Source organism: Myripristis murdjan, chromosome 14 (assembly GCF_902150065.1).
Source record: "Myripristis murdjan chromosome 14, fMyrMur1.1, whole genome shotgun sequence".
Lineage (NCBI taxonomy): Eukaryota > Metazoa > Chordata > Actinopteri > Holocentriformes > Holocentridae > Myripristis > Myripristis murdjan.
Window position 1 is genome coordinate 15,859,802 of NC_043993.1, and position 27,242 is coordinate 15,887,043.

The 27,242-nt window shown below is 39.4% G+C and overlaps 1 protein-coding gene across 2 annotated transcripts in view; it reads left to right on the forward strand.

Annotated features, from left to right (window-relative positions):
* The window catches only part of cadm2a (cell adhesion molecule 2a), a 315,078-nt gene extending 289,356 nt beyond the window's left edge, over positions 1 to 25,722 (forward strand). Inside the window, exons 9-11 of one of the 2 annotated variants that reach the window (XM_030068221.1) lie at positions 224 to 328; positions 19,318 to 19,440; positions 20,431 to 25,722. In XM_030068221.1, coding sequence (XP_029924081.1) covers positions 224 to 328; positions 19,318 to 19,440; positions 20,431 to 20,549 — 347 coding nt within the window. In that variant the 3' untranslated portion in view covers positions 20,550 to 25,722. The remainder of the gene's footprint in view (positions 1 to 223; positions 329 to 19,317; positions 19,441 to 20,430) is intronic. The other variant, XM_030068222.1, reaches the window with a different exon arrangement.
* The last annotated feature ends 1,520 nt before the right edge of the window (positions 25,723 to 27,242 follow it).

A 27,242-nucleotide genomic window follows, 5' to 3' on the forward strand; every position in this document is an offset into this window, starting at 1 on the left:
ATTCTTTATTGCATTTGAGGAGCTGGATATTTTATGTTACGTGTTTATCATTTTAAGTGTCATTATTTGTCATTATTTTCAGTTGTCCCCTTATTATATATATCTGTATTTTTTAACCTGTGATCTGTTTGTGTCATTGTTTTATCTAACTGTCCCTGTGTGTATACTGTGCCTCTTTTGTTGTATTGTTTTTGTGTATTTGTGTTTCTTTGCCCTCCACCAGACGTCCCCACCACCTTGCCTCCATCCACCACTCCCCCCCCACACCCCACTCCTCCAGATCCTACTGACACCCACGGTTCAGACCCCACAGTCACTGGCAACAGAGGTACAGTACCACCCCACACATCTGCACAGCCCCTCTGCATTGCATCTTTCCACTTAACTCTTACTTTCTCGTCTCTTCGTCTGTCTTATCATTTCTCTTTCTGCCACTGCACTGCCTTCAGCATTAACATTCCTGCCTTATGGAGACTTTTTTTGTTACTCAAGAGACAACAAGAACTGAAATCTGCCTAATGCTATAGGCATTTACTATGTCCAGATTTTTTGTTTGTTTTTTGGTTATATGGGCTATTGCATGCTTTTTTCTTACCTCTTTAGAACTGTAAACATGCAGTGGATGCTGACCTCTGTGTGTAAAAGTGGAGTGGAGTGGAGTGCCCTGAACAAGTTTAATTAAATTCCATAATTGTACTACAAATGTTCAAAAAATAGTCTCAAATAGTCCTAAGATTTTTTTTTTTTTTTTTGTATTCACCAAAAAAGTTCCAACCAGACTTTTTACTCAGTGTGTGAACAAGGTTACTCTACATCAGGTAAATGAAAACATTTTTTTTTTTTTTTTCTCCATTTTGACCTTCCATCCACACTAATGTGGTGTTACACCCAACAAAAGCTGATATTTTCCAAAGTGGATGTGTTTTATTACAGCAGTTGTAGACTGAATGGGGACACCTGAGAATTTGAAAATGGCTGCTAAGATTGTTATCTGTGTAAACAGGATGAGGTCTGGGGCAGTGTTGCGCAATCAGTGGAAAGAAAAAACACTAATTAAAATTAATTACTTAATTAATTCATTAATCAGCTTAAAAAAGACAGAAAAGAAAAGAAGGGAGGGCACAGGGTGCAGTTCATGGTTCACTGCGGAAGGTTCAGACAACAGGAAAAGCTTGGTAATAATCCATGTGGTCACAGCAATCCCATTTTTTTTTCCAGAATCTATCTCCTTTCTCCTTTTGAAGTCAAAGGGTGAAGGTCAGTTTCTCCATTGAGCAGATAGAGTTGATTATACTGGTGAGGAGGAGGATGGTGGGGGATTCCTCTGAAGCCAGCGTCTTGTAATTATTTTTTACTCGCGGCCTTGGAAATCTTCAGAAGATATGTGTCACTTTTATGGGGCCTTTAGGTATGTTTCCAAGGTATAAGAAGGTGAAGGAAAAATCAGATTTCAGGTCCATAATCTCTAACTGAGTGGCTCACTCCTTTCTGAAAAGTCCTGGCATATGGACTCAACCGAAAAATATGTTTGTAGTCTGCTGAGACAGATTCACACTCCCTCCAGCAAGAATGCTGGGACCCGCTTAATTTTGATTTCTGTTTAGGGGTAATAAAGAAATGTATCATTTTTTTCTCGCAGAAATCTCTCCAAAAAGACGAGTTAGTAGAATTAGACTGGGTTTTCCATGCTTGAAGCCACACTTTCTCTGGTATTACTATGTTCGCTTCCTTTTCCCAATGCTGCTGTATGTAATTGGTTGAATTTTTGTTCATTAAAGTGAGGCCTTGGTTTAATTTGTCTATAATGCCTTTGGGATTTTTTGAATCGTTTTCGTCAATAAAAACCTGAATTACTGTTGGAGGTGCAGCCAAATCAGGGCTCCTCATTTCTTTTAGGAAGAGGTGGTGAATCTGTAGGTACCGATAAAAATCCTCCTTGCCCAGCTCATGATGTTGGCATATATCCTCAAAGTTATTAAGATTTCCATTTGTTATTGTTTGGAAAAAGGAGGTGATGCCTCGCTTGGCCCATTGTCTGTACCTGTGGTCTTGTGATGCTGGGAGGAAGTGCAGATTGTATGCCGGCCAGCTGAGCGGTTTAATCTCTCCACTGAGCTGAAATCTTTTTACCACCTCTGACCAGATTTTCATTGAGAAAACAACTCATTGATTCTGGAGCTGAAATACTTCATTAACTCTGATGGGGCAGCCCAATGTTGACATTAAAGATAGTTGAGTGTCTTCCCACTTAGCCTCATAAACTGAATTACACCAACACACAAAGGGCCGCAGCAAGGCTGACACATTGTAATCTCTAAGACAAGGTAAAGACATGCCTCCTCTTTCCCCTGGCAGCTGTAATGTTGAATACCTCACTTTAGGTCTTTTATTATTCCAAATGACTCTAGAAAGATATCTATCCCATTCCCTAAACTGTTTAAGAGGCACCTCTACTGGAAGTGTTGTAGATAGGTATAACAATCTGGGGAGAATGTTCATTTTAATTGTCCTCATTCTGCTCCCAAAGTCAAGAGAGAGCAAGTCCACCCCCCACGATCATCATATATTTTCCTTGTGGTCTCCTTATAATTGACATCATAAAGCTGTGAAAGTTTTTTCATTAAGAAAGCTGCTAGATAATTAATATTTGGCTGATGCCAGTTGAATTGATGTTTATTCATCAATTCTTGTGACGGAGTGGAGTGAAAGGTTGGTTAGTGGTTAGTTAATGAATTGGAAGAAGGTCCATTGTCTGCCCAGGCAAAGATCTAGCTCGCTTTTGCCTAGTCTTGTTTGTTGATTTTGATCCTGTTGGCTTTTCATGCATTCAGTGGAAACACTATGAATAAATATAAACTGCAGAAACATCATACATGTCACAGGTCAGGGGCCTACGCATGCACAACACAGTGGATGTCACTGTTTTTCTGTGTTGCCGAGCATTCCAGCACTGATTGGAAACTTTTCAAAAATAACTTAGCGTGGATGGAAAGCAAAAAAGAATGCCATTTTAAAATTTACCCAGCTTGGTGTGGACTTAGCCATATTTACAAAAAAAGGTCCCAGCCACAAATTCTTCATTTGGGGTCTCTTCTTGGGGTTATATATCTGTAAAAGATTCTCTCTATTAAAATCCTCTATCCACTGTCCCTTCCACATTTCAAAGGCTTCAGTACATCTGTGCCTTGAAACCTCAAAGAAGCAAATGTCATGTCCAACTGAAAATGTCTGCCCACTGGGGACTTTTCACCGTGACTGTTAATGCTGCTTTAAAGCTCAGAGAACTTTTAACTCTCTTTGTCAGAGACTTAACATAGCAGAAGCCGCATCAACAGCCTAATGCAAAGACCAAATATTTGGTCTTTGAAGAAAACCTCTCCAATCTTTATTTCCTTCCCCTGATGTGAATGCAGATATCATACCAGATATTATACACATGTAAAACAGGGGAAGGAAGGAACAGAACGGAATAAGAAATGCTGGGGTGGCACAAAATAATCTAACGAAGGAGTCATATCTCAAATTTCAGGCATGTCACTTACAAAAACCTCAGTATATTCCTTTCTATATGAAATCAGATGTTCATTCAGGATACTCGAGACTCTGAGACAAGCTACTTTTTCAGGGAGAGAGAGGGGATCACGTTGTAGGTATTTCAGGGATTTGACCCTTATCGTGTTCTTCCTGCTTCTCTCTGTCCTGAGTTCTCCTTAAGTTTCCATCCAGTTCTCACCAGCAGTCTCACGTCTCCTCTCTTCTCCACTCTGTTTCCTAAGCGTGTCAGTGCTCTCCCCACAGAGACGTCGCAGGGTTTAGCTTCTATCCTCTTCCTCTGCTTTTACTCCCCCTCTCCATGTCCCTCAACTTCACACTGCACCTCGATCCCTTACACCCAGAATAATTTCATCTCATCAATATGGCTTTCTTTAAATTACCATTTGTGAAGTTCTTCAACATTCTTGCCTCCTTTTCTACTCTTTCTCAGCCGGTTTGGTTTCTCTTCAAGCTTTAGTTATAACTTTCCCTCACTTCCTTTTTTTTTTTTTTTTTTTTTTTTTTTAAACTCTCTCAAGACCCTATTAGATAACCAGCTTCCACACATTGTTGGATATTCCCCATGAAGGTGTCTCCATCCTTCTCTGATGTCTGTTTGCGTAGTGTAGAGACACAAGAGCAGCTTTCTGGTGTATCTTCAGGGAATCTAAACACCAGACTGCTTCACTGTCTGCCCAGTCAGAAGATACTACACTATCAGCTTTCATGCGTCTGCTTGATTTATTACTAGTTCTTTCCATGGGCTTTGGATGAAAGCAAACAACACTGCAGTTGTATCAGCCCTATGATGCTTTTTTCTTTTAATAAAGTTTTCATCCTATTCAGAGGAAATACCTGGGTTGAGCCGTATAGCCAGCATGCATCATATCCAGAGTCCCTTATGAGCTCTTTCTCTTGCACTTTTCCCTCCTCTGCTGCCTCATTCTACCTTTACCTCTCTCCTGTCTTGCTCTGTATCATCACTATGTTGTAATAACCCTTCAGCAGTCTGCCACAGCTAAAAGAGGTGCATCTCCCAACAAGAAAAATGACAAAGAACACATACTGTTGGTGCTAAACAAACAAACCAAAAACAAAATCAGCTATACCTAAAAAGTAAGGACTAACTTTTCAGTTTTTCAGGTTTTCAGTTACCAAGATTGTCAGAAGTAATGTGCAGAGTTGAGCATGTTGCAACATTTGTTAGACATCTTTCTTAACTACTTCTTTTTTCCGTGAGCGGTGTTAAGGTGTTATATAAATGTATATCCTTTCACACCTTGGATTGAACTCACCAAGTAACACACACACAAAAAAAAAATAATAAATAAAAAAAAATAAAAGATGATTCACTTATTACAGTCCCATAGAAACCAACAGTTCAGTTGCAAGCAATTTACATATTATTTACTCTATAGGCTCAAAAAGTATGAATGCTTGATGAAAAATACATTATATTATATAACAAAGTTTAATTGTATCAGTGCAAGAGCCTGTAAAAAGTCCAGTACATACTGTTTCAGACCACAGCAAAAAGCTATGTATCTGCTAAGGTCCAGCTAGGCTTGTGCGATATGGACAAAATCAAATATCACAATATGTTTGACCAAATACTGCAATATCCATATTGTGATGATATTGTAGTGATGGCTATTGGTGCTTTTATAAGATATTTACAGACCAGAGATTTTTGATAAATAATCATTAGTAATGTGGATGTGATAATCAAGCAGGTAGAGATAAATCACATAACAGCTACAACAGTGTAATAAATTGAGAAAACTGCATCTCTTTACTGTGTTGCATACACTTGGGTCAGATCACAGTATCGATATAATATCAATATATCACCCAGCCATAGGTACAACATGTCAACACATTTACAGCAGTGACTGCAATAGGGTGCAACAGTGTCTGTGAGGTAGATGTGTGGTTGTGTCCTCGTTCATCTTTGTTGGACATTAGCTGTAAAAGCTCTGGAAAGTAAGGTTCTGGTTTACAGCAGGCTCTTTTTATTCTTTATGGTCCTGATTCTAAAAAGTCTATTAATAATGTTCATAAATTATGAATCTGTGTATTTGTGCCTGTAGCAAGCGTTAGCCTGATCCTGATTTTGTTAACTGTCAGAGTTGTGGCTTAAAGCTCAGGCTACTTCTTTTTTTTGTTTTTTTTTGTTTTTTTTCGGCGTGTGTGTGTGTGTGTGTGTGTGTGTGTGTGTGTGTTTTGGTTCTTTTGTTTCCTTTTTTATCTATTGTTAAAATTGCCTAAGATCAGGCATGTATTAAATCTCCCAGACCTTCAGTGTTAAAGCCTAAGCCTTGATTTATCTCCTCTGATTTTCGTGCTCTTTGAGAGTCAAGAGTGTGGTCTTTATGCCTTTGATCTTAATAAGCCTTGTTAGCTACCATGACAACCATGGCCGACGGGACAGCAAGGTAATGCCGCTGGACTGCGTATGCATCAAGATGAGAAAAAGGAGGGCCAACTTGTCACTGGGCCCAGGGGCAATTTTTGCACGGGGGGGGGGGGGGGGGCATAAATTTCATTAAACTGGGCAAAAAACATGTTAGTTCAGAATCGTCCCATAATTATGTTAATAAGAAAAAAAATCAGAATTCACCAAATATGTAACACATCCATGTGATACTATTAAAGATTGACTAAAGATTAGACTGTCTGCGATCTAAATAAGGAAGAATTGGTTATTGAACTCAGCTTGTGAGAAACTGATCCTTGTGACTGATTTTGTGAAACTAACTACTGAGGCTACAATACAATATATATTGATTAGAAGAGTGGCAAAGGTACAGTATATTTATTGATCTGCCTCACTGATTATGGTCTGTGTGGGCTCCAGTACTTTTGTACTTATCAGAAACAGTGTTTCTCTTCTACTGTCACATCAGGCATGCCGGGAAATTGCCTCTAATTCACCAAAAAGATATTATCCTTATTATTTTCTTTCTCTCATTATCATGGTTTAAGCACAGTCCAAGTCTGAATGTACTGAAATTTGCATGTCAAACCCTGGCTAAAACCACAGAAAGTGGAAACAACTGCCTGCACGTTTCTACTTTGAGCATAGCAACAATTTATCCTTAATAAGATGTGTGAAGCGTGCATTTTTTTTCTTTACTTATTTTTCTCATGTTGTGACAATAGCATGTACTGTGATATTTTTGGCTAATATAATTTTATTCATCCTAAAGGCCTTTGTACATTAAGTCAGTATTTCTTTGTCCAAAATTGTATTGATCATGTTTACACAACGACTCCGACCCTTTTGTCTGTTATCAAAGTTTTCAGAGCAGGTTCAATTTAAGGCGTTGTTTTTGCAACAAGCTTAATAGATGCGACAATTTCATAAACTGTCAAGAAGGTGTAAACACTGCACGCACAATCTGGGCGATGAGGCAGCTCAGCCATTACGCACGACTCAATCTACTGGGATCTCCAGCACAGCCATGAAACACTGAGACTATCAGCTCTGCACAAAAGTGTGATAAGCAGACTGACCCCCGGATCGCTGCTGGCCACGGTCTTGGCTATATGCTGCAGCTTTTTGAGGCTGTGCCCTGAGAATCTCCAGTCCGGTCTCCAATCCAGATGAAAGGCCAATCAGCACAGAAACCGAAATTAACCCATTCAATTTCTGTGGTGATCACCCGGTGCACACTCTTCCCAATAGAATAATAAAACACAGTGGACTCAGTGTGCAAGGTTTAGGTTTCTGTGCGTAATGATTTTTATTGGATGACAGATTAAAAAAGCACATACGAAAAATATGGATTTGGTGTGCAAAGGCCTTACCACTAGTATGAGTGTTCTTGTTCTTGTTCTTGATGTTCTTCATATGGTAGCCCCAGTGAGAAATTAAAATTTGACAATAACCCATGCCATTGATTCTGGCTGTTGTTGACCTTTGGAATACAGCCAGTGTGCATGAGGGTTTCCGCCATTTATCATCCATGTTGTGTAACACCAGAAGTGATGCATAACTGCAGCCTGTGAGTCACTGTATTAATGAATAGCTGGCAAGTATACCTCACCATATACTGTAGCCCCCCCATCTGCCCCACCCACACATACACACACATACAGTGCATGCACATATACCACCCCCATAGCCCAGCCAACGTTAATGGCTGTAATAACTCTTTCACTAAGTATCAGAGGTCTATACAGCCTCATAAGACACTTTCATACACACACATGCACACACACACACACACACTATGTATCTTCTCCGCCACCACCACTGCATTCTCTAAATCTGCCAAATGCTTTTTTCATGGCTTGCAAATTAGCTTTGACCTTGTGAAGGTAAAAGGTCGAATCAAGGATTTCTTTGGTGTTTAAAATATTTACCAGTCACCTTTCATAATCAGCATTCCTATGGACAACTGCAGCCCCTATAGCCAATATTGCCCCAGAAAAAAGGGCCCACTGCAGAGCAGACAGCGATTAGTCATGCCTAGTGTCTCTGCCTGCGGAGAAGACAGCAAAAATAAAACCCGCCTCCACAGAGAAAGGTTTCTTCTCCTAGGTCCATGACATCTTTCTTGTGAAGAACAAAATACGGGGAGGATAAAAAAGTAAATAAATAGACCAACAACCTCGAGACTCTTAATCAAGGTTTTGTTTTTACTCTCAACGGGGGTCAGTGGAGGTTACCATGGTAATCCCTAACCATCATAACCTACAGCAGCATTTACAGCAGAGTGCTTTATGGTTGGTTGTATTCTCTAAAGCTAATACAAAGGGTCTTTTTTTCCATCTCTTCCAGTCAATAGCAGTCACTACACACTTCAGGAAAACTTAAGAGCAGAGGCAAGGGATTGGTCAGGGTTCAAGAGTTGGGATTACTCTAAGCTTTTGCTCTCTTCAAGTGAGTTTTGGCCAGCAAGGCCTCATGTGAAAAGTTAGAACAGGACCCCTCTTGCCTTTTTGGGTTCCCGAGACTTAATCCATCTGGTCTATGCTGAGATTGCTAACCAGCCTCTTAGAAATGAACCCACTGATCCAAAATTTACACCTCTAAAAATGCCCTAACTGATGGAAACTACATTATTAGTGAATATAGGATGGTCTCTATTTACATTCCCATAAGAGATTATAAGGGGTCAATCATCCAAATTGTGGTCAGTGTTCTAGAAATCGCATACACAGTCAAGTGCATCAAAACAAACCTTTTCCTCTGGAGACACAGTAAAGAAATGCCTCCAAACCAGTGGTGAAAATATTGGTTAAGGCTGTGTTATGTCTCTTAATATCAGAAATTCTGTCTAAATAATGAGCTGTTCCAAGAAGATAAATAAACACTTTACTGAAAGTGCTCACACCAGTATGACAAATTTTGTGTGCTGGCCAACGCACATAACACCCATTACATTTTAACATGGGATGAAAAACTAGAGTCTTGGAAAAATGATCTTAGCTTAGTATGCATGTACAGTTTCTTAATTAATCTAAAATCTGAATTTTTTTTCATCCATTAAAAAGGTGAGGGGGAACAACATTCAGCTCCAAGAGAACAGCGGAAGATACTAGATGTAACACCAGTTATTCACCTTATTCACCTCTGCGCCATGTTTGATTAATTGACTTCATTGGGGGGATTAGACAGCAAGTGCCATAGACAAATACTATTTCAAGAGCAGGATTAATCACAGTCACAGCTGGATATCATCTCAGTAGCAACAATAAAATATGTCCCATGGCTGAGTTATATTTCCTTACCATTGTTTTATTACTTTAGAATGGATGAAAGTTGATCAGCGGAGCAGCAATTTCCATTTAGTCGTTTTATATCATGAAAACCGGGATGGTTAAACACAATGGAAATGTTTTATAGCTGAGTTGTAACATAGGAGTCTACAGTGCTAATCCCCCAATGACATCACTTAATCATGCATGGTGGGCAGGCCGTGCAGTTAATTTACACAGAATAACACAAAAATCCAAACTGAGATGGCAGAAACAATTTAAAACACTTCATCTTGTAAATACTGAAAACTGTTTGAGATTGCCACATTGTTCATCTGAGGCAGTGATTTTCAGCAATAGGTCCTCAAGATTTAGGATCTGTTTCTTTTGCGTTGAGGCTTCGTAGTGAGGCAGCATTTTTAGGAAACATGATCACATAAGATTCTGTTAGGTTCCTTGACTTGTTAAAATTTTAAAACATTAGATTAGCCCAGTTATGTGTCCTTTCACTGCCAGAAAATCTTACTATTGTCATTTTTTTCCTCTGTTTGTTTTTTTGTCTGGGTCGTACAGTACTATAAGTTGTCTACGGTAGGTGCTACTCATCCTACCAGAAGTAACCTAACTGAACGTTAGGTAGCTAATGTTACACGTATTTCCAGCACAGCAACAGGCTTACATAAAACAATATATAACTTTCATTAGACGCTTTATTACTGAGGAATCGGCGATGTAACTCTGCATGAATGGCTACAGCACTTATGTGGCATTTCCTTGTTAGGCTGTCGAAATTTTTGTAATATTTTGGACAAAAAAAAGTTTCTAATAAGGAACCTTCCTAACTAGGTACCAAGGTGAAAGGAAACTACCTTGCAAATGGAACAGACCCCTTGAGTGCTGCCGGATTTGTAACCATTTAATGGGTTAGACAATTTTACACCTGGGATGCTAAGTGAATGCAATTAGCTGCACTTAACTATCTGTTAGCATAGAAAACTATCAGTACTTTGTGACCTAAGGGCCAGGATTTAAAACCACAGTCCTAAGGGATAGGAATCACTGTTCAGTTCAATTCAATTCAGTTTTTTGTCAGTAAACGAAAAGAGGGTGGCAGCTTCATCAGAGCTGTGCAAAAGATTAGGGGTGGCATGGGGGGTACATAGGACTGACATGGCATAAAATACAGATAAAAAAAAAAAAACACACAAATATCAACATATCTACAAACTTACAGGTAGTACATAATGGAGGTATTTGTAATAGAGCTGTGCAAATGTGGTGAGAAGACAGAGTTAGTGTAGAGTTAGTCAGAGATCTTACAGCAAAGCAAATTTAAATAGAAATCAGTGTTGCCACTGAGCAGAGAAAACAAATGCAACTCAAATTAGTGGAACTTTGTACCAAAGACGTTTAAGGGAGACTTTGAGTTTTGCAGCTATCAATTAGTTCTGTTTTACTGCTGTTACAACTTCGAGTTCAGTCTTGTGGGAGTTAGTCATGAATTGAAATGGCACACTGCAATCCCGAGGTATTGAATCTTTTTGTCTTTAACCCACATTCACCTGCTCAGGCTGCATTAGACCGAGGACAAACCTTTTGTTAAAACTCAATAAGTGGAGGAACAATTTTCCGTCCTGAGAGGGATTCTTAACTGCTTGGTCCCATTGTTATTGATCTTGTTGTAAATGGAGGGCATAGGTTAGGCCATGAGATGAGCCAGAGCCATTCTCTTGAGGGCTGGTGTCCAGGGCAGCCGCCTGGCCGCCGTGTCCAAACCGTAAAGGCTAAGTTCCGGTTGCAGCTTCCCCAGGGGAAAATGCTTAAATATTGAACAGAGCTTGAGTACCTGCCTTCCTCTGCCCATTTTTCCCCCCGCTCTCCACTCTTTACACTATAAAGCTGAGGAGCACAGGAGGAATTAAAACATAATGCAAAGGTCTTTCCACTTATCGCTGGGCGAGCTTATTGATGACCTGTCACATTAACTCGCTTTGGAGAAGAATTATAGCAACAATTTGGAATAAAGCGTAGAACAGAAAAAGAGAAATCATTAGATCCTGGGGCTGCTGTTATGAATTACATGTAATAGCCCGTCTATTCATTAAATCTCAATGGCAGAGGACACTTTAACCAATCCTGAAAAAGCACTCATAGACGCACGCATATATATACACACACACACACACACACATACACACGCACACATACACACACAGCAGTCTAATTTGTTGAGATGAACTTTTATTTGATCCTATATTCGTTCTAGCTATTTCTCTCCCTCAGGGGACTGATCTTTATTGGGCTGGTGATGGCAGCTTGCTTCCTCCAAGATCACTTATTTCTCTGTAGACTATTCCTGTTCCTGTTGCTGCTTTCCTGCCATCGGTGCACACAATGCAACCTTTCAACACTAATCAGAACCACAATGCGATTTATGTCAGAAAATATGCAAATCAGCAGCTCTATAGGCATCATGAAGGTACAACTGTTGAGATTAGCTGCCCACTTCTTCCCGTCCTTTGTTGTATTTCAATGCTGATTTGAAGACGTTGTAGATTTTGCGGAACATACAAAGCCACTTTGATAGATGGACTTGCATGCGACTTAATGAATTCATATGATTAATTATCTTGCTTTGCTTATAACTTCATGCTGTTACCCTGCTGACCACAATTTCTTTTCACTGAGCAGAGAGCGAGGAGGAGAGAGGGAGGTGGTTGAATATTCAAGATAGTGTCCAAGTCCACGGGTGGGCTTTATTGAATGATTAGCAGAAGTAATTTGTTTTCAGAGTCTAATTAATCCACTCTGACCCAGCATGAAAATGGTGTGCGAGTACACACACACACACACACACACACACACACACACACACACATACACACACACAGAAATGCACACAAATGCACATGCACAAGAACATATCTAAGCAAAGTCCCTTCCTTCTCTCTTTTCTAAATCTCACACATGCATGAGTGCATGCATTCAACTGTATGTGTAAAAGTCAGAGTGCACCCACATGTCTTACGGCCCTGTGCTGTAGAACCACCAGGGACTCTTTCATCTTGGCAGAGTAGAGCCGGCATTAGATGCAAATTGCAGAATTTCCAGTCTCAGCCAAAAAGTTGGGTATAATTGATTCATTGAGCAAGTGAAGTCTGCAGGCACTCCTCTTCTTTTCTTTCCCTCCATGTGCAGGCAATCTTTCTTTTCTGTCTCTTTCTCCCTCATTTAAACTTATCAATTGAACTAAATTCATGCGTACACAGTAATCTGTAAGTTTTCTGTGTATATGTTCCACATTTAACGCAGCATATAATGAGTCATATATCATCTTAGTTATAAGTTATTATCTGCTGGGTTCTTCTTTTTTCACTAAATCTCCACCTGAGAAATCATAATACCTGTTTATGCAAACCACAATGATCTAGTTCAGCACACTGACATGTACACAGGCACACATGCACACACACAATCATTCAGACACTCTCCCTGACCCACAGCACAGACACAAGGACACTGCAGCTCTAAAAGCCCATGCTTAAGCTCGCTACTGCTTTATTGATCTGAGCAACTGAGACCAGCGCTTCATAAGGCCATATCTAACATAGTGAAAGGGGGAAAAACTATCTTCCAAAGGGATAAAAAAGCAGTTTTGAGGGCAGAATTTCAATACTAACTGATATGATAGTGAGGAGGAGACAGAAAGGGACAGAGAGAGCGAGAGATGTACATTCGGCTGTATAAAGACCATTTAAGCTGCATGCTGATACGATGGATTTGAGGACACAGAGTCTGATCGGTTGAGACTGTTAATTTAAAAGATGGCTTTAGAGGAACGGCAATGCAAAAGAGGATATAGTCCCGGGCAAAAGAGCTGTTGTAACAGTACCTTTCAGAATGGAAAAGATAGATTTAGATATGGACATTGCACATTGTGTTTGAATGAATGAGAGATGGGCATATCATTGAAGTACAACTTCTTCCCCCTTTGACACGTTTGGTGGTGAGCTATTAGGTGCACACGTACACAGATCTTACATTTGGATACAAACAACACCTGAAATCATTTAGCCATTTATTGAGACAACAGGTTCTGGAATATTCAAATTTATGATAAATAAATGTCATGTGTAATTACTTTTAAATTTTGCAAATCTAACCAGAGAAAGCTATGTTTTCCTAGCAATTAAATGTATATGTTGAAGAAGAAAGAAAGAAAAACATTGGCGCTTACCTCACCAGATAGATTCATTGAGAAATGTGTTTCATCATTTTTATTTTTATTGGCCGTTCTGTCATGGCAAGAAAGAAGAAGAAGTAGCCAATCCAAAGCACAACACTACCCAACATCAAGTACATGGGCAAAGACAACTCATTTATTTTTATCATAGAAACTTGCAAATTAAACAGCAAACTTTTGGTATTGATAGCCGTTGTATAACCTATTGGTAAGAGCTGTATAGGTCATGATTGATTTGATAAAATGTTCCATTGTTCCATCCATTTACAGACAAAGCATGAGGTCAATACTTGCCGACAATGCTGCCACATATAAAAAGGAAAAAACAATTAGTAAAAAGGTCTGCTGAGTCACATGTAGCTGGGCAATGTGGACAACACGGTGCTTTTAATTTCTTAAATGTCATGAAGCCGTATTCAACCTCTGTAATATTTGATTTGATTTCTTTTGGTAATATTTGAATTATGTAAATTGTAACTGTGAATAATGGCATGCCTCATTGGGAATTTTGATGTCCACCAACATTCGCCCACTTGGTCTGTTTTTATGAGAACTAAATGAACCTGTGAGAATATAGGTGTGTGCATGTGTGCATGTATAAAATTGATTCATAGTTGTGTTCGGAGAATACATAGAGAGAAGTATGTTCTGGGTTTCATTTATTAATAGAGGAAGATGCCAGTAGTCCTGAATCTTGCATGCATGATCCTCTGGTCACATTTTCTCATTCAGAAACAAAGTAACTGGTGCCAAAATATCGAATGGATTATGCCAAATGAAATAAAGTTAATTAAGTTATTAAAATGTTAAATGTGAAGGTTAAATCCTGGCTAAGATCTAAATGGACTGGTACTCACTTGTAATTAGTCACATTGTTAAAGCGCTTTGTTTCTGTGGTCTCTGTTCTCTGTCATGGGACATTGTATTTTGTTGCTGTATTTCAATGTATTTGTGGTGTTACTGTCATATGGCATCATATTTGGTTAGGTACATTTGTGGTGACATACCTGGGGTGGTGTATGATGCAGTTTGTATTTTGTGATATTGCACAGTGGTTGATAGCTTTACAAAAACAACTGTTAGGTTGAAGCAAGAACAGCCACAGATTCAGAATTTGTTTGGTTGAGGAAAAAAAGAAAAAAGCCTCATGGTAAAACATTTAAGTGTTTAGTTGGCTAGGCATTTACCAGTTTCTTCTTTGGTGTGTTTGGTTGCTGAGAAGCTCTGCTGTTGATATGGGATTTGTGCAAGATACCTTTGTTGCAGTCATAATTTACAACTCTTCATGCACTCCAGTCAACCTTCTTCTGAGGCGCTTTGCACTAAGAGATTCTTTAATGGATTTCCTATTAAAATTTTTATGCAGGCCCTATGAAACTGGAGTTCACGGCCTGTTGTATGATTTTCCAGAAACTGCCACACCATCAGGCTGGTTTGTGTTTGCATGTGTGTGTGTGTGTATATATATATATATATATATATATATACGTATGAAAAGGATGTATTGATGTAATTTTAGCAGTGGCCCAGCCTATTATTTAAGTCTGGCTTCTCCCATAGTGCCATCCTGCTTCTCCAGCTGAGCTGTGGACACAAAAATGGAGCTTTTACCTTAACTAACAATGCTGTGTGAATGTAAAATTCCCACATCTCATCGCTGTATCATCTTTTCCTAAGCAATCAGTGGCTAATGATTTCATGATTGGTTCTCACACTCTGGTTATGAAAGGTAAATCCCAACGCAGCCACTACACTTTTGTTTTGATTTATGCTTCACTTACCATCAAGAAATCAAATGATATGGTTAACTGTATTTGACTGGATACCTAAACATCAAACTGTGGATATTTTTATTTGCAAAGCATAAAAGTGGAGGCCTTTATGTCATGGAAATTTTTAGTTTAGTTTGGAGATTTAGTTTTTCGAAATGTGATAATATACCAGTTCATAATATGTTAGATCTTGTTTCTCTACTGATGTGAAAGCTATTTAGACAGACAGACAGATAGATCCTTGATTGATTGTTGCAGCAGTTACAGTATCACAAAGACAATATCAAAATAAATAGAAGTACAAGGCATTCATAAGGTAATGCTAAAATACTAAAGAGTGCAAATAAGAGTCTCTGCTTTGAATATGGTACAAGTATGTATTTAACAGAAAAACAGTCCAGGGTGTCAGTCCAGGGCAGAGTGGTGGTGTGGTGGCAGTGGGTATGAAGGACCCACGGCTCCGCTCAGTGGTATGCCGTGGCACTCTGCGTCCCCTGCTGAATATGCTCCTGTGCCTCTCCGTAGAGTTGTGCGGTGAATGAAAGGGACTGGCAATTGATAGCAGGCAACACTGCACTCGCCCATTTACTTCATTGCATAAAGCAGCACGCACCAACCTATGCACATTCTTTTGAAAGCCCACACAGTTGAATTCTCAATCAATATCACTTTTCCTTTCGTGGTAGCCCCGTATGGAGCCAGGCTAAGTGAAACAGATCAGATCAGGAGTTACTGGTGCAGTTTAAGAGTAACACTTTTTGTTCAGTTGGGCCAAGCAGCGGCTCACTGAAGCCCTGAACTCCTTTAATTTATTAAACAAGCCCAACTCGCAAGGCCAGGCGACAAGGAGAGCATTATAAATATTAAAAGAGGAGTTTGCTCTGCCACGCTCTAATATTAAATCACGCAGAGAAGAATGTCTGTGCCCTTATTAAAAGATAATGTGTTCTGGAGCCATAAAAATGTACAACCCTTTACTCTACGTCCTTCTCCTTCTTGCCTTCTTTCCTTTTTCATCTTGGTTCAACTGAATTTTCAGTCTTTTTCCTCTGCATCAATCTCTCTATTCATTTCCTTTGTCTATGTATCTACCAGCTCTCTTTCTTGCTCTCCTTCCTTGAACACCAGTGCCTAAAGAACAGAGTTATTATAGAACAGACAAATTGTCAGTTTCTTAATGGCATTGGTTATATTACCGTGATTTATCACTGACCAGGTATTTACAAATCTAACCAAATTTGGCACAATACTTACACAATCACGCCTGAGATAGCTCAGTGATGGTGTTAATGTTACACCAATTGTTATTGCTGGAAAATTAACTTTAAAAAAATGACTAGACATATTGGGAATGGTGGTTAACATAGGTAACATAGGCAAGCTAACATTATTCTCATAGGTGCGTGCATTGATAGATTTACTCTGAGAACTGGAGAGTTTTATCAGAACACGGCAGCTAGGGCACAAAATTATTTTTACATTTTTTAACAAAAAATCTGCCAGCTGACTCATATACTGTTGCTATAGCAAGTCCCTGCATGTTGAAAAGGTTAATGCTATCCAGATCATCAAATAACCCAATCATTTCTGAACAGGAACACCATGAACACAGTTTCAGATTGTTTCTTTGGTTAGGCCTACATATGTTAGTTCAAAACATTAGGGACAGCGTATGAATTTATAACAGTGATTAAATTTCAACGGAACTATTATTCTCTGACAAGTATTGACCCACACCATGGTACAAACACAAATAAGTCATAAGGCTTAAGTGCTTAAGGGACAACACATGACAAAATAGTGTTCTGTTGAAAAATAATGGCCAACGAATCAGAGGGTTCCCCTGCAGAGGTCACTACCTTTCAACAGAGGGCCAGCTCAGAGTGGATTATTTCGCTTATTACATGGCTTGTAGAGCTGCTGACATGCAAATGTCAACAGTAAAAGCAAAGAAAATACACAAAAGGAAGGAAGGAAGGAAGAAATTGATGGTGGTGGTGCTGTCCTGTTTATGTTTCAAGGTGGGCTGAGACAGGCAGCGAGCTCAGAGGGGCACTCACCTCCTGCTGTCTCCTGGATTGGAAGAATGCTCCACTTTTCCCTGCTTGCCATGGTCGGAGCCTAGTAATATAGTTAATGGAGGTTAATGGTTGTAACGTCTTTTTTACACTTGGTGCTGCCTGTCAGCTACTGGCAGAAAGGCTGTCTTTGGTGAAGCTCAGTAATCTAGAAGAAACAGGTACTTTGATGAGGTTACAGCACGACAATGGTCGGTTGTTCAGAAATAACAGACCACAGAGTGCTTTAATTGACCAGTTAGAATCAAGTATTCATTATAGCCACGACATGTAATGAAAGTAAGTAATGGCCTCAGTTGCTTCCAGGGTGTCAAGTAAAGGTCATATCATCATCAAGGACCTTTGAGGAGTCTGCACCTGTTTGGGAGAAGCAAACACCATGTTTGGGTGGCGTCGGGAGGCTTGACTCACTGCCCCTCGAACACGACACCATTCTGTTGCATCATGGCTGAAATGTTATAGCACTCTATAGGCAGAAGTATCGTGGTCATGCCTTGTTTGTGTCCGCACTGGGCTGTAACATCCGGAGTGAGGCGCAGCAGTCAGACAGCGAGTATGTATCGTGGTAACAAACAGACACCATCCTGACAGATAGAGGTGAAGAGACACAGCCATGTGTGTAACTAAACACCCGAGTCCTTGCCCTGCTGGGTGGTGCCAAGGGAACATTCCTCTACTCTCTGCTCCACTGACCAAGCAGAACCGCAGCACACTGAGACCACGCTACGTGTCTTTGTGTGTCTGTGTGTGTGTGTGTGTGTGAGTGTGTTTGCGTGTCCACTGGGAGGCAGTGAAGTGTGACAGCCCGGTCACTCGGACCACGGAGAGTTATGGAGCGCGAGCGAGCCAGCTGTTCATTTTGGTCACATGGTCAGACACAGAAAGAAAAGGAGAACATTGAAGAGAAGCAGTGTCAGTATACGACATGTGTATCTGTGTCGTCCCTTCTATCAACTGCTTACCCGGCATTGACATTGGCATATTTTAGCTATTATGAGAGTACACACACAACACACTCACACACACGCACTCATACACACACACCAAATGACAGGGTTGGCAGGCCTTGGCACTCGGTGAAGGATAATGAGAAGACGGCTAATTTCTCAGGTGTCATGGACTGATATGAATAGTACAGGCTATTCCGTTACCCATCTCACTGTCAACTTTTTTTTTTTAGACTCACCTACAGTCAAACAATCCATACAGTGCCAGTGTCACACCCTGTCTTTTTACCTTGAATAACCCACAAGCTGGATGTTTTATGCACAAACCCAGGTGAAAAAAGGAAATAAGCCACTGTGGGTAAAAAAAAAAAAAAAAAAAAGAAAGCTTTGATGGATTTTTTGGATGAAGTGTGTATAAGCTCATCTTAGAGATCCTTTATTCTTTCATGACTCTACCATCATTTCTATTGGTTTCCCACCAGCTGGGGACCTGTAGCAACCCTCTAACACCTAATTCATTTTCCTAACAACAACTGTTCCTTGCCAAGAGACAGAGAAAAGATTGATCTTTTCTTTGTATTTTCCATGTGATGATTTATTTACTGTGTACTACTCTTCCACTGTTGCCCTGGTTTGCATGTTGGGAACTCCTCCGGCACCATGAGGGTGGTCCTGAATTATTCACCTCTTTTTCTGGGTCCCTCTTTTATTCTCTTTTTCCTTCATTTTGCGGGGTGCATGTGTGTGTCTGTCTGTGGCTGCTCTGTGTGTCAACGTGGTGTCAGTCTCTCTTTCCATTTCATTATTCTCTGAGAGCCAGGCAGCTCTGCTCTGACTACGTGATGTGAAAGGAGAGGGGGATGACAGCAACTCAGAATGATCATTAGAGCAGGAATGAGCTGGAAATAATCTTCTTTTCCTCCTTGTTCTGTTTTGTATCGGCTGTCTCTCGCCGTTCCGCTGCCCTCACTCGCTCACCTCTCCAACCTGAGCCCTCATCTCCTCTTCTTTGTCCTCTTATCTTTCTCTCACTCCAGATCCCAACGCTCTGGGGCAGCACGGCACTGACCACGCCTTGATCGGAGGAGTGGTGGCTGTAGTGGTCTTTGTCACCCTGTGTTTAATCATTGTTCTGGGAAGATACCTAGCCAGGCATAAAGGTAAAACCATCAGAGACCAGACCCAGGTCTGTAAGGGCTTAGGGACCTAGTGGAGCATGTCCTACCTGGTCTATTAAACTTCAGAGTCCTATCCCAGGTCCCAAGTTCCAAGTATGTGTGAGATACTTTTATATAGCTGCAGCAGAGGGAATAAAGAACCTTAACGGTCAGTAATTGCTGCATGACAAAAAAAAAAAAAAAAAAAAAAAAAAAAAAAAACTCCATCCTAACATTTAGTCTTATATTCAGTGTTAGAATCTTGTTTATATGGAGCCCCACTAAGCTCAATTGAAAAAAAAAGTAAATCTGTACCCTCAGTTTAGGAATCTGTGCACACCATGCTCTTGGATCTATAATCTGTGTCCTCAGATTGCAAAGTGGCCCTTGAAATCTGAGGACACAGTTTACAAATCTGCGCATCTCTGCATGGATTAGTAATTCATGGGCAGGGTTTACAAATCCAAGGGCATGGATTTGTAATCTGAGGGCATGGATTATCAATCCAAAAGTACAATTTGTAAACCATGTACACAGAGTCTTAACCTGTATAGAATCAGATTTACTTTTTTTTTTTTCTCAGCTGACCCCAGGGGTGCTCTATATGTTTTCTCCAAACAAATGAAAGAATCTGCCTGTGCGATGACATTGGAGGAATTTGTTTAGTATAATATACGCTGAAACAAGGCAGAACAGGCCCACTAGTGTCAAGAAAATGACACTTGATTCAAGAAAATGTTGAAAGCAATTTGAAAGTATTGGAAACAAGTAGGATAATTTCATCATACTAAAGATATATATAATGACTTTGGTATTTTTTTGCAGTGTGTACTTTCATACCCTGCACCAGCCTAGTTTCTAATCCTATATGAGTGATGAACCATTACTGATGTAGTCTTCAGATGTGTTTTCTGCCTCAAGCAACACACACCATGCAGCATGTCTTGCTATTTGTTTTCTCTCACACAGTCCTTTTTTTGTTTGTTTCCATAGGAACATACTTGACAAATGAGGCCAAAGGAGCAGACGATGCGCCAGATGCTGACACAGCTATCATCAATGCTGAGGGCAACCACGCACACGCGGAAGAAAAGAAAGAATATTTCATTTAGACTGCAGAGGGAGCTGTGCTGCTCCCTCTCTCTCGCTCCTTTTTCCTCTTTCTATCTCTGTATCTGTTTCTCTCTGTCTCTATCCCCCTTTCCTCTCCACCTCTGACCACTGCCCCTGTTCTGTCAACGAGGAAACCCCAGGCAGTCCATAGACAGAGAAGTCCCATAAATGTTTTCCTAGTATTGCCTTTTGTTGAGCCCATTTCTTGTCATTTCATCTTGTCCTTCATTTCTTTTTATTTCCTTTCTTTTTCTTTGTTTTGGCAGCCAGTTCTCATAGGCAGCTTGCCATTGTCGCCGGAGTCGTCCCCTTTCTCATATTTTTCTTCATCTTCGACATGAATATCTGTAAATCTGTATATCTACCATGACTGCTTATTACACGAACCCCCTTACTCATCCTCTGCCCTGTTCCCCTCCAAACAGATACCCAAACACACATATCCCCCCTTTGTTCACACACATCCAAAAACACATATCATATCTCACATTAACACGGTGCCTAAAAATACAGACGCCCATTGAACTTCTGTCAATGCCTTCATGTATCGTCTGTCAGTAGCAATGTAAATGCTTTGTGGGTGGTTATCTTGACCATCGTCTCATCGCTTAGCTCACAGTTCTTGATTATGCATTTCGTCTTTTTTTTATTATTTGAATGAGGATCTGTGCTGTTTACGCCTTATATATGTCTACCACACTGAATATGGTACTTTTAGATGATCCACGCCACCCCTCCCCATCCTCTAAATAGACTTGTAATTAAAAAGTTGACCCTTGTAAGATAAGAAGAAGGTTTTGTGTAACACTGTAGCAAGGTTTGTCAGATATGTGTATAATATGATTTTCATCATTAGTTTATAGGGTAAAGGGTAGTATGGTATTGTTTAGAGCAGAGAAGCTAAGATTAATACACACCAAAAATATATGACAGAGATGCTAGATGAAGCACTCCATCAAATAAACACAATCACATATATAAAACCATTTTGCTAAACCTGCTGTTTCTATGTACTTTTGTCTGTATATTCCTGCGCTGTTCAGGCTGCAGTTTAGCTAAACACCAACGCTTTCACAGTGTCCTCTCGACAGCTTACAGTACTTTGTTACTCACACCACAGACTGTGGTGTGCAAAGAGAATCCAGAGTTGTATAAATTGTATCCCAATTAGTCTGTTTAGCTTTTCACTCTGAAAAACTTCTGTTAATTTCACATACCTCATGACATTGAAAGAATTTATTCAACTAAGACTTAAAGACCCCATGAAATGTCAAAAATGATAATTTTGTCTCTTGTCAAGCAGTGCATCGAACCATAAGGGGTTGATACAGGACAAAAATATGCCATGTGGAAATGTATGCTTAAATAACTTTGAACTGCTATTCCAGTAAATATATTGTGTTCAATACCTGCATGCACAGGACGTACATTTTGATTGAAACATGTTAGTTTTTACCACAGATGTGCATCCTAGACATGATGCCAGGACTAAAGTGCAAAAGTGTTGGACAACAATCATATTTCTGCTCATTTGTTTTTACTGTCACCTCCACAATTACTAGATATCCAGTTGTGGCCATTGACCATTTGGTTATCATGATCGCTAACAGACTGTACAGTGCACTCCCATCCATTCAACTGCACAACTCCTGCTGTGTTTCCTTTTTTTTTAATCAGAGGCACACATCATGATCTTAACTTTGATATCCATTTCATGGGGTCTTCAACCATGACAAACACAAAATAATTGTGAGAGTGCTGGGTCATAGCGCTGCAGGGGCCTCCTTTCCCAAAACTAAATACTGAAGACAAAAAGAGAAGCACAAAAATGTCGAAATGAGTAACTGTGTTCCTTTGCCAACAGCTACATTACCTTGGTTCCTCTATTCAAACCAGTAAAGCAAAGACGACAAGGCTGCCTTTGATTGAATCCTGAAAAAAAAAAAAAAACTACAGTGCATATTTTTTTAAGTGTATGCTTAATTATGTTTTTTTTTTTTTTTTCTATAAAGAACAATCTTGTTTTCAATTCTTTTGTTTATATGGTTCAAAGCTCCCAGCTGTATATTGTGTCTGCTAAAATGTGGTTAATTGTGAAAATTGCTGTTAGATTTTGGATTCCCATATTCCCTAAAATTTGTATATTAGCGATCTAATCTATTTACAAGACTTTTTCTTTTCATTTGTCACTGCATATTCATTTAAAAAAAAAAAAAAACTTTCAAACAAATGTATTTTGTTTTGGCACAAGGCATGTATATAATGTGTGAAAACTACACTTGGGTAATTCACATTGGCATGTTTTTGTTTGGTTCCTTTTATGCTTAATTTATTCGAACTGAGGTTATTTAAGAGAGAACCACTATTATAGTGTATTCGTCCCTTAATTTTGGAGGACAGTGGCTTCTTGTGTTTGTGGCATGCTCTGTGGTGCTACAGATCATGAGGGAGTTAATGCTGAAGTCAACATTAAAGAAAAAATTCAGTGAAACCTTTAAATAACCTGAGCAAACATTTTTACCTTGCACAATCTACAAGACAAATTTGTCATCACGTCCTCTGAAGTAGAGGAAAATGGCAATTTGTCTTTCTTAAATCCTTAAATTGCCAACTGAAAGCGTAAAAAGAAACGCATTAAACGTAAATGGTGTTAAAAGAAACATCTTGTTGGAGGCATACTGTCTTTGGTAAGAGAAAAGTATAACATATCCCAATGAGCTACACACATTCCTGTTGTTTCCGTATGTCCCTGCTATTCGTCCAAGGAATCACTTTGCTGGAATGCATTTGTCTGATGCCGGTCCTTTTGTGGAAGAATGATCAACAATATGGAAGTCAAGACTTAAAAGCAAGGCACGGATCTACTAAGAGGAGGCAAATTATTACGAAGGGCAATAAAATGGTGTGCCCAGCTGTCTCCAATTCGGTGGCCAATTTACAATATTATGCAAATTAGGTCAGCGCAATTTTGATACCATCTGGGACTTGCTCTTGTCCACTGGCTGAAACATGGGTTGGCTACGATGTGCTTTCTCCAAGTGTTAGCTCGCACGCTGTTTGAGTAAATCACAGGTTGGGAGTCATTAGATTAATCGTCGCTTCCTCAATTTTTGCCTGTCAGTATTGACATATTAATTAGGTTACATACTACACTTCAGTACATATTAATAAGGTTAAAAAGGCATAAAGAGTCTGTGCCACAGTTTCTGTACTCTACAGTGCTTGTGCGCACTGTTTCTAAATCAGACTCATCACGTTGTTCAGGTGCAACTGCATCGGCACCCCTGCAGACTTTTAGTAGATCCAGGCCAAAGTGTTGCAGACTGCTCCTTGTCTTTACAAATCTTAGATATCATGTTTCATGTGAAGAGAATTTTAACAACAATGTAATGTCTTGTTTTGTCTTACTTTTTTTATTCAGTTAATTCCTTCATGTCTTAAATCAGTGACATGTTACGTGTCGGTATCATTGCTGCATTATATCCACATTTTTAAAAGACAGAGAACGGTGAAATGGATTTGCTGATCTAAAGTCAGAGAAAAAGGCTGTTTTATATTATGTGGTGAATAGCCATTAACCAGGTTTGCAGTGATGAGAGGTTGGTGTTTGTTTTTTGAAATGGAATTTGTGCCATCTTCCTGAATTATGCACTCTGACTGATGTGAGGGATATTTCCAAGAAAATGGAAAAAAAAAAAAAATCTGGGTGTTTTTTTCTGCTGAAATCCACATGTAAATATTTGTTTTGACATGACAGTAATGAGCTAATGTGTTGCAAATGGCTTTTTATAATAGTTAGACCAAACTTTTCTGTTTTTTGTTTTGTTTTTTTATTTTCATTTTTCTTATTTTAACAGCCTGGCACATACCATCATGCACTATTTTACTATAACAGAATCAACTGTAGCTCTGTTACATCTTGGGATCACGGTTATTAGTTGTATTTCTTTGTTGTCAGCTGAAACTAAGCTTTAAACCTGTTGCCTCCTTGCTTTCCAACACGCACTGGCTCAGTTTAACATTCACCACGGGCAATATCTGCTACAAATATCAGCTCTCAGTCCCTGATAGAAAAGGGAGACTTTTGAAAGTAATTGCCACTTTTACTCTTAATCTCTATGAATGCTTTCTTTTTTTTTTTTTTTTTTTTTGACAATTTCAGTTAACGTTTTCTTTAACTCATGGTTTCTTGGGGTTTTTTTTCCACAGCAGTGATGATAGCATGACATGGGCTGTTCGGTATTATCTCTCCTCTCCTGGCCCTTCATATGTCTTCGCTGTACAGATTGGCTTCAGTGCACTTCTTTGTTCCTCTGCAATATTGACACAAGATTTGGCCCAATCTCTACATTGTTACTTTGATGACAACATGATACACAATCGCATGTAGTGTCGTTGTTTTTTTGTTTTTGCTTTTTGTTTTTGTTTTTTTTCTATATCTATTTCTTTCGTTTTGCATCTCAGGAATATATTTCATTCAGAGATTTGGTTTTGTTTTCTGTCTTAAACGGGGACTTGTGAGCACTTCTCACTCTGCTCCTCCCTGAATGCTGACGCCATGTATTTGTTGAGTTTAAGATTATCACAATGTTAATAAAATTATTCAGTGATTATTCAGTAATACTGTCATCTTGATGTCATTGGGTTATTAGACTTAAGGAACAGTTTTTGATATGATCACTGACTTGAAATATTAAGATTTAGAAATATGCTGCAAATAAGGAGTTTCAAGGACACAAGATAAAAGTCGTGTTTATACACAATGTAGTGATATTCTAGCTGATGGTACATAAGTAGTTCAATGCTTTTGCCCTCTCTATCATTATGTTTTCCTCGTAGCCACACACATCTTTATGTATATCGGTCTTTAGCTGGAAGGAGTTGTAACTCACCATCGCTCACTTAAATCAAAGTTTTTCACAGTATAGCTCAGCAAGATCAAGCTTAGAGCTAGACACACTGTTAGTTGATTCAGCTTCTGATGTACCATGGTGAGTCCTTGAAATTAGGGATTTTGCATCAAGCTGTACTGAAAAGGCTTGATTGGGTATATAGCACTGTAATGGAGGTGTTTCTCCCCCAGTGTCTGTGGGATTTATTCTATTTAATTTAGAGGCTCATTCTCATGTATGAAATGGAATTGTTGAATAAATAGTTGCCAAAACATCTGTACTAGCCTGGCTTTATTTCTTAGTAGTCATCATTTTCCCTTTGAAAGCCTCTCGCTGCAGTATCTGCAAACCTAGAGAAAACCACTGATGATATAGTATTAATGTTGTTTTGGAAACATCTGAATTTGTTCTCACATTCATCCATGTACACACACACTCAAGCAAACACATGCAAAGACACATTTTCATGCATTTTTATGAACAGCGATGACTCATGTTGTTGTAGCTCCCCTTATCTGTGCCGGCAGTGTGAATGATGGCATTCTATTTGATGTGTGGAGCCCTGCAGCTGTCAGCTGACCTCTCAACTATCTAAGCAGCATTTTCCCTCATTAGTCCAATGCCTGCTTATTGTTGTACTGGCCACTTCTGTGGATGAAATGAGAACTATATTTACATCTAATATATAAGCAGTTACAAAACAAGCCCAGCAAATAAGTACTGACCATAGGGCAGCCAGTGTAATTACAAGGAATGGACAAAAGGGTGCCTGTTATGCATTTTGAGAACAGCTCACCACTAAGATGCTCCTGTTGCAGACCCAAATGCATAAGGTTACATACTACATACTCACTATTTTCAGAGCATCTGAAAATAGTGAGGTTGAACTTTTTCTCTGTTAAAGAAATGGAAAGACTCTGAAGGCAGCAAAACATGAGGTGGGCATATGATAAAAGTGTGTGTCCAGTGATGATTAAACCCACTCACTATCACATCCTAAACCCCAACAAGGGTACCAGGCTGCAGACATCATGACAGCATCCATGAAATCCAAAAAGCACAGGAACTGACATCATGCAGAGGGAAAGAAGTGATGTTATGGCGTGCTGGGCTTTGCAGATATTCTCGCACATTGTTATCAGGTTTGACACCCATAATGCATCAAAGTAAACCTAAAATTGGAAAAATGTAACCAAACCCAAACTTTATTAATATAGCACCAGCTGATACAATCAAATATTATGCTATGTGTGATGCAGTTACAGGAAAACAGAACATGAAAGAAGCAAAGGAAGAAAAAAAGAAACCTCCAACCATCTCTACAATCTGTATATCAATAAAAATTGATTGTATTCAAGCCCAGAAGCAACCATCGATGCCTCTATGGACTGCAATGCAGTATAGAATGGCTCACTATATCTATACATTTTCTAGTACAGTATAGAACATCTATACCAATACAGTTATAGAATCAACACCCATATTCACGGTATTAACTGAAATGATTTGTAAAATAAATTATATTTCAGTAATATAATGGAACATCAAAATGCATTTGCCTAAAGAAGTCTGGCTCAAAATAGTGTTCATGGTCAGACTGGAGTGGTGTTTAAATTAATGCATTTATTGGCTCTTTTAGTGGGCTATGTCTGGTAGTGGTGGTAAAGTGTCAATACCTTGACTCTTGACTATTTGATTTCCACCTATGCTCATCTAATATCATCTGAGAAAGACAGGAAGATGGAGGACATGCAGAAAGGTCCAGGGAGGAAGGCAGCACATGCATAGGAAGACGAGAGA